Source organism: Python bivittatus, unplaced genomic scaffold, assembly GCF_059951505.1.
Source record: "Python bivittatus isolate LINGU-HERP-01145 unplaced genomic scaffold, Pbiv_v1 ctg000350_np1212, whole genome shotgun sequence".
NCBI lineage: Eukaryota > Metazoa > Chordata > Lepidosauria > Squamata > Pythonidae > Python > Python bivittatus.
This window is the reverse complement of record NW_028277074.1, coordinates 41,370,527-41,385,651: the sequence shown is the minus strand read 5'-3', so window position 1 is coordinate 41,385,651 and position 15,125 is coordinate 41,370,527. Positions and strand designations below refer to the sequence as shown.

Here is a 15,125-nt window from a genome sequence, read left to right as displayed (position 1 = left end):
AGTGAGTGACTGACATTCACATGTATGAGAAAAAGGAAGCTACTACATTTGAGGGCACTGCTGAAGTCACAACAAAATTGTGGACACCTTCATGCTGCCATTGTACTGAGGAACAAAGTTGGCTTTTTCCTTACCAGACCTTTAGCTCAGAAGTCAGGAATAAGAATGAAATCACGCTAACTCCAAAAAAGCAAAATCCCAATACCTAGTGTTGCACCTGTTTTAGTTATAAGCACACTTGAATTAGAAAGAAATAATTTCAGCAGTCTAATTCTGTTAACATTGTAGATTCTTAGAGATCTGGAGTGTCTTTCAAATTAGCACAGTATCTTCATTCAGAAGTACCTTTATCCTGAATGTTGCTATCACATCAGAACAGGAGTTTAGTCCAGGGCCCTCCATTCAGCAGAAAGATAAGGTGGGGGAAGCACAGCTTACCACATACAATGTATATTACTATCTAAAGAGTTCTACCAAGTGAAGCAGTACTTATTCTTTACAATGACCAGAACTACACAGCATGCCTTGCACATAGGAAAGTGGGAGCACAATGTATTTTTCCATATAGTTACCCGACTCTATCCATTGGCAGCAGAGGAATTTTCTAGGCTGGATGGATATAACAACTAGATACAAATGTTCTTCCTTTCTCTTTCTAAGGTTCTTAAACCCCCCTAGCTCTAATGCTATATCTCTTTCGCCTCGCAGCAAGCCTCACTGAACTTACTTTTGATTAGACCGATAAAACACTGAACTGCGAAACACAGTACCCAGGGAGAAATGCAGAGGAAGATTTGCTTAATTCACTGAACTCAAAGTAAAAGGCTTGCTATCTGGGACACAGCTGAAAGACAAATCGTAGCACTGATCTTGGCTTTACCAGATCTTCCCTTGCATAAGATTACTTTCTGTAAGATGAATAAATAGCTGCTGTTCACTTCTGTGGAAGGAGTAAAGGCCTGCCCTTAAGGAACCCATTGCCCTGTACATCAGGATTTCCTCTTCAGTCCTGATACTAGACAGCAGTAACTAAGAATATCTGGAGAGCAGTTTCCAAATGTTCCTTTTACTTTACACAAATTTGGAGTGCAGGAATAGACCACTTCACTTCAGGCTGAGGGCTACACAACTTTTGAGCAGCGTTGTGGGATCTATGCTCCAAAACATAGCTGGCCAAAGGAAAAAGTAGTTGGGACCAGGGCAAAAATAAGATTAAATTTTATTGCCTTCATTAAATGCAATTAACATGGTTATTCCCCATATATTTCATACATTTCCCCCTTTATCACATTCAGTCACATTTAGTGACAACTTTTGCAGAGGCTCCACAGGCTGCGCCTGATATATACCGAGGCCACATGAAAGTTTATGTATCTTGGATATTACAGAATCTGGAACCAAATCAGAACTAGTTCTGGAAAATTAACATGGGTAGTTTCCAGTTTAGTTTGCACCCAACACACACCCAAGGCACTTAGTCCCTATATCCAGATCAGACCAAGCACAAGCTCCATTCCGTATAGCTAGCAAAATTGTAGCTGTGTTAAACATCAGCACCAGAATATTTAACAGACAAAAACGGGATTAAAAAGCAAGCAAAAGCAGGGAGAGCAAAGAGGCGTGAATAGCAGGCAAGCATTGACATCATCTGTCTATCAAGAGACGCAACACTGTCATTGGACAGTCCCAAAGGGAAGCGCCTTTGGTTATTCCAGCCTGAACCTTTTTATGTACATCAGCGTTGTCCAAACTTGGCCACTTTAAGATGAGTGGACTTCAACTCCCAGAATTCCCCAGCCAGCATGGCTGGCTGGGGAATTCTGGGAGTTGAAGTCCACTCATCTTAAAGTGGCCAAGTTTGGACAACGCTTATGTACAGACATACCTCGTTTTATTGTGCTTCGCTCTATAGTGCTTCGCAGATATTGCAGGTTTTTTTACAAATTGAAGGTTGTGGTAACCCTGCGTTGAGCAAGTCTATCAGACGACGATTAGCATTTTTTTTAGCAAAAAAGTATTTTTTAATTAAGGTATGTACATTTGTTTTTTAGACATAATGCTATTGCACATTCAGTAGACTACAATGTAGTGTAAATGTAACATATATATGCACTGGGAAACCAAAACATTCGTGGGACTCGCTTTATTGCAATATTCACTTTATTGCAGTGATCTGGAACCGAACCCACAATATCTCCAAGGTGTGCCTGTATATAACAGCAGCAGAAGAGAGGGAAAGCAGGACACAGAGTGATCCCTCCCCTATTCTGCAACATATAGGAAACAATTTGGCGGATGGAGATGATGGATCCAACCGCTAGACAGTAGATTTTACCTCTCGCTATTTTCAAAGAAATAGGTTTTTACAGTCCCTTCTTCAGAGCAAATTTATACAAAGAGCTCCTAACTCACTCACACTCTTATACACTGGGTGAAACTCAATTCAAGGAAGTAAAAATGAAAGGTTTCTTCTTTTTGGACCCCAAAATTTTAAATTTTCCTTAAAAAGAAAATCTTCCTCTTACCTCCATTAAAACAAACAATGCTGCAAAGAAAAGGAGTGTTGCCCACTCCACTCTGTTCAGAATCATTTCAAAATCATGAATGTTGGCTAGCACAAGAAGCCATACAGCTCCCAACATAGCAATCCACCCTGCATAAAAAGAGAAGGAAGTTAGCATGAATACCACCTAGTCCATTTTGACCACTTACATGCAATTCACCAGTGCATACTCACTTTTGGTATAGGTAGATTGAAAACATATTTATACTGTGGAGTAGCACCTAATCATAGTTAAGCTTGCAACTATAGGAGTATAGCTTATGTACGTATCTTTAATATCTCAAGCAATTCAACAGATGGATCTTCTCTAATTTCAGCATTTCCATACTCAGCTTATCTTTCATGCCCTATAAAGAATAATATCTAGGATCTTTAAAAACTCCGGTTATAAACTTGTTCTAAACTTGCAATGTAACCCCATATCTTGTTTCTTTCTGGTGTGAATCCAACACTGAAAACTTAAAACAAGACCAGACTAAGAGATTGGGACTTGACTATGTTAAACTGGTGAAATCATTCATAAAACAATAAATGTCTTGACCCAGAAATATTTAATCTGTACCTGAAAATTCAAGCTGAGCAGAAAAAAATATCTGAACCCTTGAAAAAAAAGCTGTGCAATAAAATAGCTGCCTTTAATACAGGACTAACTTCACAGGATGATTGTAAATTAATCATCCTGAGTGGGAAGGGCAATATATATTTCACTGTCTTATTTGTACCATATGAGTTTAGAGAAAATCTAAAATTTAATGCCAAAACGAAGTTTCTGGAACTCTTCAAAGGTGGCAGGGCATCATGTTTCTATATGGATTCCACCATGAGCTGAATAACAACTCCATGCCATGTCTCTCCACAGCTATTGGCAGTATTGTACATTTCTGGGTTCCTCAGTTACAGTTTTAAGTTAGAGAAAGAGGAATTCTACAAGCAGGATATTATGCCCTGGGAATATGTATATACTGAACTTACTCAAAGGACACATGTTATATGTTATAAAAATGGTTCCTGTGCTTTTGATTCTTGTTTGTGTTAAGGCATTATAGATTCTTTATCTGGAAGATGGGGAAATATTAATGGGATATTTCTTCAAATATTATATGAATGAGTACTGAAAGCTACATTTCTCAAGAAAAATATTCAGACAGAGGGCTATGAAAGAATAAAATTCAGATACAAATTTTAAAAAAGGATATAATAAAAGCTGCGGTCTTTCAAGATAACCTTTAAGTCTTCCTCCTTAATCTATTAATTCTTCTTTGAGTTTAATCAAGAGTGATTTTAAAAATCCAACAAAAACTGAAACAGTTATCTATAACATGAAATCAACATTTTAAATGAAAATATTAAATACATGCTCATAGTTATAATCTATTAAAATCAGTCATGATATTTGCCGCAAAGTGAAAATGCACTTGGGATACTCCAAACACAAATAAAAGATAACCTGAAGTTACTAGCAAGGACAACCTGATGCAGAAGCAATCCAGGTCAATGGGAGTGTAAAGTCCCAATACTTGGCATAAAAATTAAGAGATATGCACAGAATCCAAAGAAAAGTCCTAGAACAGTTTTTTTCCCCCCAGATGTACTGGACTTCAACTCCATCATTCTCAATCAGCAATGGTGGATGACACGCTGGCTGGAAGGTTATGGGTGTTGAAGTCCAACTCATTTAAAAAGCAGCAAGTTGTGGAAGATTGTCCTAGAAAGAGGTTCAGTCCATAGACTGTAATGACTGAAATGCTACAAGGATGAGTATTTTGAGAAAACTGCTAGTGGGGATAATCTAGAAACTTGGGGTGATCATCCCCACCTGCAGATAAATCCAACCCTTTCAGTCGGTAACATCTTCTGTACCTACTGACCCAAAGTCTGGCAGTAGTTTCTGAATTGGACAAATAACGTCACCATCTTGAAGGCATTACTTATCATTACCATGACCCTAAGATAGACCCCAACTACACTAAGAGTATCCAATTCTAAGGCACAGCCAGATAAGACAGAGTTACGTATGTGTACATGCATTTCCAAAACATGACAAAGACCAGGTAGATATTCCAGCCTTATCTTTCAAGCGAAGCATCAGTCCATCGTTAAGGAATCTATAAACAATAGGATCAAACACCTCACAAAGACCTTGCCTTAATGTACTCACTAATAAATGAGAGCTACCTATCCAATTTCTCTGTAGTCTAACTCCATTTTCTGGCATTAAACCTGATTAATAAGAAAATGTGAATTTAGCTTCCATGGCCTACAAGACTTCTCTCAAGCCCTCCTCATTTTGTACCTGCATCAAAATCATATTTATGTTCAAAAGGGGTAGGGCTTGCATTATGATGTTCCATCCATTATCTTGCTGAGTTTGAAGCCCTCCTTGTCACAGATGCCACTGTCAACACCAGAACCAATTCTCTAGGATATTAAACAAGGATACACTGCTGATAAAATACTTACTATTGAATACATTTATTTAAACAGCATTATCTGTTAGAGTCCATGTGTTGTTTCAGTAGTACTGCACTTTTAAATGTAAATTTCCTTTCTGGGATGAAGTTTGAAAATGATTTCAGTAATAGATCAAAAATAAAAAGATAGATTATGTAAGCCAACCTCTCCTGTTCAAAATATTTATGGTGGGTTTCAAATAAACTATTCAAAGTTATGGAAGTTAATATACATGGAATCTTCATCAAATATTCTGTACAAATTCTGCCTCTTTGATCCATGTTAAAAGACAACAGGGCTTTTTGCCAAAGCAAAACATTTCTGAGGTTCATTCAATACTTATACACATTATACAAAAAGTGATATACTTTGTTTAATGTTTTACTGGCTGTAACTCTATATATCTATGCTTCTACTTGAGTTGAACAGTCATCTGATCTAGCAGAAGTGGATATGTGGGGTTGGGCTATAAAATAACTGAATTATCAGTGTGAATAATTAACAGGTACAAACCTATTTAGTAAAGGTAGGTGGATCAGTTTTTACATGAGATGTAGAACAAAATACAATAATACTTAACTTTGCTCTCCTGTGATTGCCATTTTTGCTTCTGTGTGCTTACAATAATTAGGACCTTCACTGTAAAATATAATTGCTTCTGCTTGCAGGCACAGTTAAAAGAAGCATTATGGTGTCAACAGGGCTGTAAGATTCATACTGGCACACAACAGACTAGGTGATCCATGGGAACATCGGAAGGAATAAGGGCATTACATGGTTTTCCTCTGAAACCTTTGCACTCTGAAATCTACCTTCTAAAATATTATTTCTCCCCTATTAGGGGGAAAGAACTAGTATTATTTCAGAAAGGAAAAATGGAAAAAGAAGCCCCTCATTCTCCTACCAGGTTTTGGGTGGAATTCACAATCTCAACAGCTTAATTCAAGCAAGATTTTCAAGAATAACAAATTACAGATAACATATAGATTTGCTTCCACAATTAAATAACTAGCCCCTTCCAACTCCCACCCACTTCTTTGAACCTCCTGGCCAATAATCCTTCAGACTCCAAATTTTCTTCTGCATACTCCTCCATAAATAAAGAAAACTCTTATTAATGAAGAAAATGATAGAAAACACGGGTAGTAAGAATTAGCACCTGAAGCAACTAATTGCTTCATATAATATGTCATATTATAATACAGTATGACTTAATCCCAGGTAAGGGTGCATAGAATCTCTGCCACATATCTGTTTTGTTGGGGAATAACCAATTTGTCTGGAAAACTACAGTCCTGATCGAAATGTTGATGAAGATTCTCAGTCATCCAGGTGGAATTAACCAAAAGAAAAGAAGTCCAGTTGCCATGACTCAACCTCCAGATACTCCTGATCAAACCTACATGGAAATAAATGCCAGAGAGAGCCAGTACGGTGTAGTGGTTAAGGTGCTGGACCAGGAGCAGGGTGACCCAAATTCCAATCCTCCTTGGCCATGGAAACCAGCTGGGTGACTTTCTCTCAGCCCTAACCTGGGTGAAATTGAAAAGCAACCCCAAAACAAGCACTGGCATATCACTTCTGCATTATTGCTGAGAAAACTATGTAGGCCTCTCCATGAAGTCACCAGGAGTCAAGATTGACTCAAAAAAAAAAAAAAAGCCATTGAACTTAGTGGTACTTACTTCATGGTAAAGGAGTAGAAATCTATTATGAAGCAAAGGAAAATGTTGCCCACTTCTGTGGGCAAAAGAGGAACATTTGGAAATTTGGATACATCTTTACTTAACCTGGGCTTGACTTGGCTCATTGTCCGATCTTGCATTCCTTCATTAGCTACTGTTAGCAAGGCATAGTTGCCATGAATCTAAAAGGGTTCACAAGAAATGTAATTAGCCTGTTCTTGAAATTCTTTGGGTGAATGTATTCTTGGATGAATGTGGTTTCAGGATTAATAACTTCCACGTGTTTGTACTCTTAGCCTTGTGATTGCATCTTCTTTCTTTCTCCATTTAATGTTAGTCCTAGACATTAGCCATTGTGTATTATGTAGGAAACACCACTGTCTGGGTGGGGTGGGCAAGGTGGGTCAAGGACATGTGCCTCATGATTTCTTCCTGCAAATACACAATTTATATATTTGTGTTGGACATCATGACATAATCACATAATTTGTGCAATGATGTCATGGCACAGAAGTAGTCTGTCACTGTGTTGGTAATAAAGGCCAGTGTTGAGAGAGATTCAGCAACAACTCTATACCTCTTTCTTGCTAAGGCTTACTCTACTTTGCAAACCAATCTTATTCTGTCTGCAATGAGTAGAAGAAATGGCATATAGGGGCATGGTTGTGCACTTACAGCTCACAGAAAAGATTCATAGCCATAGGTTCAATATATTTTTCAAATATATGCCCCAATTTACCTTACAAATAACTCAAAGTAGGTAACAGGATAAAATATGGACCCTAGCAGTGAAGTCATTTTAATAAAGACAAGCTACTACAGCTCTCACTATTCCTCATTTTGAAATTTCAGAAGTAATTTCTAGTCGAGCACATGAGACACCCAAGAGTAATGTAAACATTTTATCATTGCTAGACAGTGCTTCTGGAAAAGGTCACACATGGCTACTTTGCTACCAGTCTGTTATGTTCATTCATTTAACCGTGGGAAATTACTGAAAAATCTAACTAACCTGCATGGCTGCCTAAGCAGCAAGCAAATTGAAAAATAAAAAGGACTTACACGTGCAAATCCTGTCATTCTGTAGTTGTTTGCTTATTAAGACACAATATCCCTTGTGCTCCACATAATGCATTCAGTGTCATTTGCTGAAGGCAGGGAGTATGCCAAAGGGGCTCTATTGTTGCCCTTTCCAATTAGAGTGCTTAATTTCTCTAGCTTTTTTTTTCGTTCTTATGCAAATAAATCAATAAATACGCCAACTGTTTTCCAAAGAAATAACAATAAAGCCGGAATCTACTAATCAGAATAATTCAACATAATGCTAACTGAACGACCTGGCAATAATATCCTTTTGTGAAGAAATTAAATGTCAGGCTGAATAAAGTAAGATATTTTAAAGTCTTCAGGGCATATACTTAAAGCATAGGCTACAAGAGTGAAATGTTGATGCCATCTAATATGATAGATTACAATACTGTAAGCATGCATGCACAGTATGATATTCATAATTGTTGAGAAGGATCACAATTCAGTGCTTGGACAGGTCAAGATTTCATTTGTCCACACAGTTACCAGGAGCTGAATCCAATTCAGTGGCACCTAACATTTCTAGGTGAATAAACTTGCCTCAGGCCTATCACACCTCCTTAAGGAAAACAACTATTTTTGCAGATTCTATCACTCCATCACTTGGATTCAACCCTATGATTCTGTCCTTAGTGCACTTCCATGTGAGAATTCAATCCAGTTTGAAAGAGGCTCCAGATTCCAGGTTCTCTCAGTATTGTGTGCATTGCAGAGGTGAACCAACTAATTTCTGGCTCATCTGCAGGACGAGAGGAAATGCAAAATTTCACTTTCAAGGGTAAAACTGTAGCCCCAGGTTTCCCATCTCCCCAAAACTCAGAAACTCAGGCAGTGTTATTAGTCAATCTGATTTTACATAATCCTTCTTATCAGCTTATAGTCAGTTTCACAATTTACGTAGAAGATAAAGTTCTACAGGCTTCATCAACAAATCCAATCTTCATTCTTCCAGTATATTACTAGACAATTTAATATCCCTGAAAAACACTTCCTCTTGATTTTCCTTGATTGTATAAAAAACAACCACCAAACCCTGGTTGCAGGGTTGCCAAGTGCTAATGTCATATCACCATGATTGCTTTCACTGGGGATTTGTATACAGGAAGAAAGATATCACCACAGGCAGACCAGTTTCTTCTCATTCCAACATCTCAAATTTTTGGAAAAACATTCAAACAGGCACATCACTATGACTTCAAAATACAGAAGAGGGGGCAACAACATATATTTTCTCCATCTGTATGGAGCAGAGCAAGGATTCTGTATTCTACCCCAGTTCAAGGGAAGGGCATGATTGGAAACCATTTCCCCACCAGTGACTTATACAGTCTTCATGGCATCCCCTAGGCATAACTGAAATAATAGAAAGCTTTCCTCATTGCTTTTAGTTTGGACCACAATGGCTGAGTAACTTTGGAAGATGCTATAGGGTACTAATGGAGAAATATGTGATGGTTTCTGCACTTTTCTATAGGTTAACTGGAAAAAACACTGAATGTCTCATGCTGTTTTCTGTTCTCAGTATTGGTAGGAATGAAGACAGCCTCACAGCCAATTTCAAAAGTCTTTGGAAGAGTTGGGGTGCCATATGGAAGTGTTCTGTGATTGAAGAGCAGATATGCCTATCTCTGCGGATCTCAAACAATGCAAGTCTTGAGTGATTCACATAAATTACTGCATGCAATTTTATTCTCCTTTTCTGAGACTCCTTCAACATAAAGTCCTACAATGCTTTTACCTAGAGTAGACTATGTTTATAACTTTTCTCCAATCCGGAAATATTTTTCTGGCAATTTGCTGCATTACAATGGGCAAACCTACTAAATTTGGTTTCTGTTTCTTGTTTTTGCAAGTATATCAAATTGTGTTTTTCCTCAGTTCTTCCTTTTTATGATGGGTCAGGTTTGATTTACTGACCTTGTTTTAAAAAAAAAAATCCTTTGCATTGAAATGTTACATATTTGGAGGGAAAATGTTTCAACAAATTTGGGGGAGGGCAACTTTGCTAAATGGAAATGATTTCACAGTTTCTCTAGCATAACACATTTTCCTTGAATATATGTATTTTGTACAACCCATAAGCATTCATGGGAGAGGTGATAAAACACACATCTGGGCCTCCTAACACAAACCAATATCAGGATTCCACTACAAATGGCGGGAGTTTATCTTATTATGCCACAACACACATTTCATCATTCTTTCCTTATTGCGGTTTACACCAGATGGCTATGGTATAGACTTTTCCTTAACATACTTTTTTTTAATTGGCAAAGGGCTTAGCAAAATTCGAAGATCTGCAATTTTCAAATGATAATTAAGTTTTGATCTATGTATTGGTTTGAAAAAGCAAAATTAGATAAGATGGCCCCCAGATGTAAACTTAATTATTTTTTTTCTCCCATCCCTGTGCTACATATAATGAAGTATCATTAAAATTCGATTTCATCTTTAAAATATGCATCAGGAAAAGACAATGAACCTTTTCATTAAATTGCTCTCTCTGCTATCACTATCAATAGAGAAAGAATATTTTGGCAGCACATGCATAAGGAAACTCCTTTCCAACATGCAAGCACTGTGTTTCAGCCTCACAGATATAATTCCTATGGTTTCTTACAAATATCCTTTGGATTTACAGTTTTGTGAGAAGTCCCTGTTCAAAGGGCCTAAATCTTCTCAAAAAATTATAGCTGACATAGTTCTCTAGGGGAAGAGAATGACTTTTAGACCAATTTAAAACTATAGTTTTGATAAGAGGAAGAAGCCAGATGGATAGCAGTGATAATCAGCTGCAGTGATGTAGGTCTTAATGTCAAAAGAATTTCAAGCTTTAGAGAATTTTAAAGTACATTTAGTTTGATACCCAGGACATAGTGCTAATCTTGTTCATTTTCACAGGTAGGAGTTATTCTTTCCTGAAGACAGAATTTAGTGGAAGCACTGTGAATCCCTTAGCATAAATTTGTTGCAAATTAATTAACTAAAAATATTTAAATCTTGCTTTTCTGGTAAAAAGTACCCAAAGCTGCTAACAAAAATAATTAAAAACAAAATCAACTTAAGACCCCACACAAATTCCACAGTATACCTGAATCCATACCTCTATATGTAAAACATTTTGCTAACCCTGGCAAACCATACTCTGTAATCGAAATGTTTAACACATCCCACTGATCAGCAGATACTGGAACAATTACATTTCATTAAAAAATAAAGGCGGTACCACTTTTGCAGCACTAAATACTATGGGTGCTACTAAACTTATATTTCAAAGCTGGGTGGCAAACAATATAAAAAGAAGCACGCTTCCATGTTTCTAGGTAGTAAAGAAGTCCTGTGGTTGGATTTCCCTCTGTGATTTCCTTCTTCTAAAAGCAGCGACAGGGTCTCTAATTGGAACTGGAATCACAGTAGAGCAAAAGCTCGTTTTCACTAACTAATTGTGGGGAGAGATGTCCACTATTCATAGAATCCATCATGAGTAGGTGACTGTGAACTGCGATCTGCATAGCTGGCATAATGACATCATTGTGCAAATGATGCAAATTACCCAATTTCTGTCAATTTGCATCATTTGTGTAATAGAATTTGCATCATTTGTTTAATTACGTAATTACACAAATGAAGTTAATTGAGGAGGAAAATTGGTGCATTCCATGCAAAGCCCATTACATCCAGGTCTACTAACTTGAGATTTCACCATGCCAGGTCCCTGAGTATTTTCCCACATGCACACTTTTAGCTATTATTAGGGGGGGAAACATAAGGTTTCTACTAAGGTCCTTTTCTTACTGGGGGTTCTACTTCTGCAGCTAACCGCAGTTTGGAAGATAACTGGGACACTGCTCTGAAATGCAGAGAAAAAGTTAGGCCCTCTTCCGCAGCCATTCATAGAAAATAAAAATTATACAAGAAAAATGTATTCCTGAATGTCCTCTGTAATACCAAGTGCATAGAGCAGTTTAAATTTTGTTTTAAAATATTATATAAATGTCTGTAGCCCAATCTATGGCACATTTCTTCAAAAGATCACTGAATGAAATCTACCTCTGTTAAGAATCTATACAAATCCAGACCAAGAACTTTGGAAAAAGAATCCTATTTTCCATCCTTTTAAAAAAAAATGTAGCAGTTGTGGTACTAATAGCAGCAGGAGACCACATTTCAATGACAATCTTCAATTATAATTTGTTTGTTTGTTTGTTCATTCATTTTTATTTTATTCAATTTGTATAGCCACCCATCCCAAACCAGTGACTCTGGGTGGCAAACAATCATAAAAACAATTAAAACACAATATAAAAAAGAAATTAAATAGCAGCCAAGAGATATTATAATCTGTCAGTGTCAACATAACCAGGAAATGAGGCCCTTCACACCCTTGGGACCCCAGGCCCAGGCACATAGCCAGGTCTTCAAGACCTTCCAAAAGGCCAGCAGGGTTGGGGCCATCCTAATCTCAGGAGGGAGGATGTGCCAGAGGGCAGGAACTACAGCAGAAAAGGCATGTCTCCTGGTCCTCACCAGCTGACATTCCTTGGCTGACGGGACCCAGAGCATGCCCATCCTGCTGGACCAGATTGGATGGGTAGAAACAACTGGGAGAAGGTAGTCCCTCAGGTAACCCAGTCCCAAGCCATGAAGGGCTTTAAAGATGACAATCAGGGCCTTGTGTTACACCCAGAAATACACTAGCAACCAACGTAGTCCCTGAAGCAGTGGTGTTACATGTATTTATATTTATAACTATATATATATATATAGTTATATATAATTATACAATTATAATTATTTATATATATAAATATATAAATATATATTATATATATTAATATTATTATATAGATAATTATATAGATAATTTATATAATTAATTGCCAAGAACCCAGCAACAGGAAAAACATACCAATAAATAATCCAAATGGAGCTTACCAAGATCTAAATGAACTCCAGGAACAAACGAATTGAGAAAGTACATGAGGATAACAAATCCTAAAACCATCAGGCATTTGATGAGAAGCAACTTGTCTGTTATTCTGTGCTGTTCAGAAGAGAAAATAGATGAATCAAGACAGAAGAGGTAATAGTCTTCAAATATCCAGTTCCAAACCAGCATGCTTCCCAAGTCAGAAGCAAATGTGATTATAGTATAGTGATGTTTTCATTAAAATGGCAGAGGAAACACCTAAGGTGTGAAAACAATATTTTAAATTTAGAAAGAAACACATTTGGATTCTAGAGATTTTGACTACATTTCCAAGTACAACCCTATTGACAATCTTAGGAATAGCAACAAGTATTTCATATCTGCTGAAGATGAAGTTTTCATCTTCATTATACAAATAAAATCAGATCTCACACTTGTCAGATATATTTTTTCTTATTATAGCAGGAAAAGAAAGGCTGGAAAGAAAGTCCCTTAATAACTTAATTTTTGACTATTTGGAGCCACGTATTCCAGGATCAAACAGCCTCTCTATAGTTGCCGTGTCAGGTAATATATTTGATATTGGCAAATATATTAATTTTGGTTCAGGTAGAACACTGTACTTTTATTCTATTTTTACTTGTTTATTATTGTATGTAGTATTTACTGTACATTTTTCCCATGTACAAAGGTACATTTAGAAACAAATGATAAATAATGTAACATAGAACTCCACTTTAAGGTCACAAATAGAACTATTCTATAATCAAAGACCATTGTCCATTTCCAACTACATAGATTCACAGTGAATTTCATATCTATCTCTCTATCTCTCTATCTCTCTATCTCTCTATCTCTCTATCTCTCTATCTCTCTATCTCTCTATCTCTCTATCTATCTGTATTCCAGATGCATAAGCCTCTTCTGGGTAACTTAAAAAGAATGAGGGAAACAGGTACTTGAACTGTAGCCTTTATCTCTAACCTTCCATTGCAGAGGAGATCTGCAAGGAATTGATAACAGCATTCAGCTAAAATGTACAATTAGGAATGCCATCCAACAAATCCCCAATCAGAAAGAGGGCTGGCCACATACTGTATCTATATCCAATCTCTAGGCTTTAATTTTCAGAAGATTTGAAGCGGCTACGGTGTTCTTAGTATGCAACCCTAATGTGTAAAGCAGCTTTGAGGACTTCTTTAATTCACAAGGGTTGGATTCTCTCTCCATTTACATAATCGAATTTGATATGTGTCTTAAAAATATTTTCAAATAAATATGAGCTAACAGAAATATAAAATGGCTCACAGACTAGGATGCATTAAACGGTGGTCTAGTACTCTGCAGTGTTTCAGAGTCAGTTCCGAAGTGGTGCTTCAGAACAGGTGGACGGATTTTATTACAGCCATGCAATTCTGGAAGCTGCTTTAATGAGTCACAGACAACCCTGCAGGAGGTAGAATTCCCACCTGGATTATGTACCACACAATTCCCAGAAATTAGCATCAGCCATTAAATCTTATCACCAGCTGCATTATTTTATCTCTTCAAACTATAAAACAATTCTTAGTTACAACCCAAGTGTGACAGTCCAAGCATGGCTCCCCTAACTAAGGCAGGATGGCAATTCTGCATCAACCAGCATTGGTACAAATTTTCTACTTGTTTATTATTGTATGTAGTATTTACTGTACATTTTTCCCATGTACAAAAGTACATTTAGAAACAAATGTACTTTTTCAAAATGGCCCAATGTGTACTCAGTGTAGCTGTCCACTAAGATACTAGCGTTACCAAAATGGAGTCGCAGATATGGATCTTTGACTATTGGTTAAGTATATCCTTTTTCTATTTAGGACTATCCACAATGACATTACCTGATAACTTTTTCACAAGATGAAAAAGAACTCTGTAGCAGAAAATACAGTATTATGGCTTCCTTCCGGAAACTCTATTAACAGTAGATTTTCATCCAGCTAACCTGGCATGAAGGCAACGTATTATAGCCATGGACAAACCTTCTAAAAGATATGTTTTTAGAAGGCCAACCAGCTACTTAGTATCATGCCAGCCAGACATTTAGATCAATTAAAGTGCCCACATTGAGAAGAACCCTATCACTACCATATTTCAATGTAGTGAAATCCTAATCCAGCAATTTTAAGGGAAGTTTAAGGGAATGCCATGTGCAGCCGAGCTTTGTCCATGTCAAGTGAGGATCACTTTCTTTTATATTGTGCTTTTTATAAAGATAGTTGTGCTTGTTTTACAACTTGCCTTTTAATCAAATTCCCAGGCAACTCAGATGTCTCACTAGTTATTGTCTAATCAGTATCATCCTGAGGCAGAGAACTTTGCAGAGAGAGGAGTGGGAAGCTGACTAGCAAGTAACAGAAAGCCAACACTG

At 37.1% G+C, this 15,125-nt stretch overlaps 1 protein-coding gene across 1 annotated transcript in view; it reads right to left on the bottom strand.

The window, feature by feature from the left end:
* Positions 1 to 15,125, bottom strand: part of OCA2 (OCA2 melanosomal transmembrane protein) — a 155,863-nt gene that overhangs the window by 49,832 nt on the left and 90,906 nt on the right. The window contains exons 18-19 of the mRNA XM_088144465.1: positions 12,724 to 12,832; positions 2,526 to 2,653 (exon numbers count right to left, since the gene is read on the bottom strand). Coding sequence (XP_088000591.1) covers positions 2,526 to 2,653; positions 12,724 to 12,832 — 237 coding nt within the window. The remainder of the gene's footprint in view (positions 1 to 2,525; positions 2,654 to 12,723; positions 12,833 to 15,125) is intronic.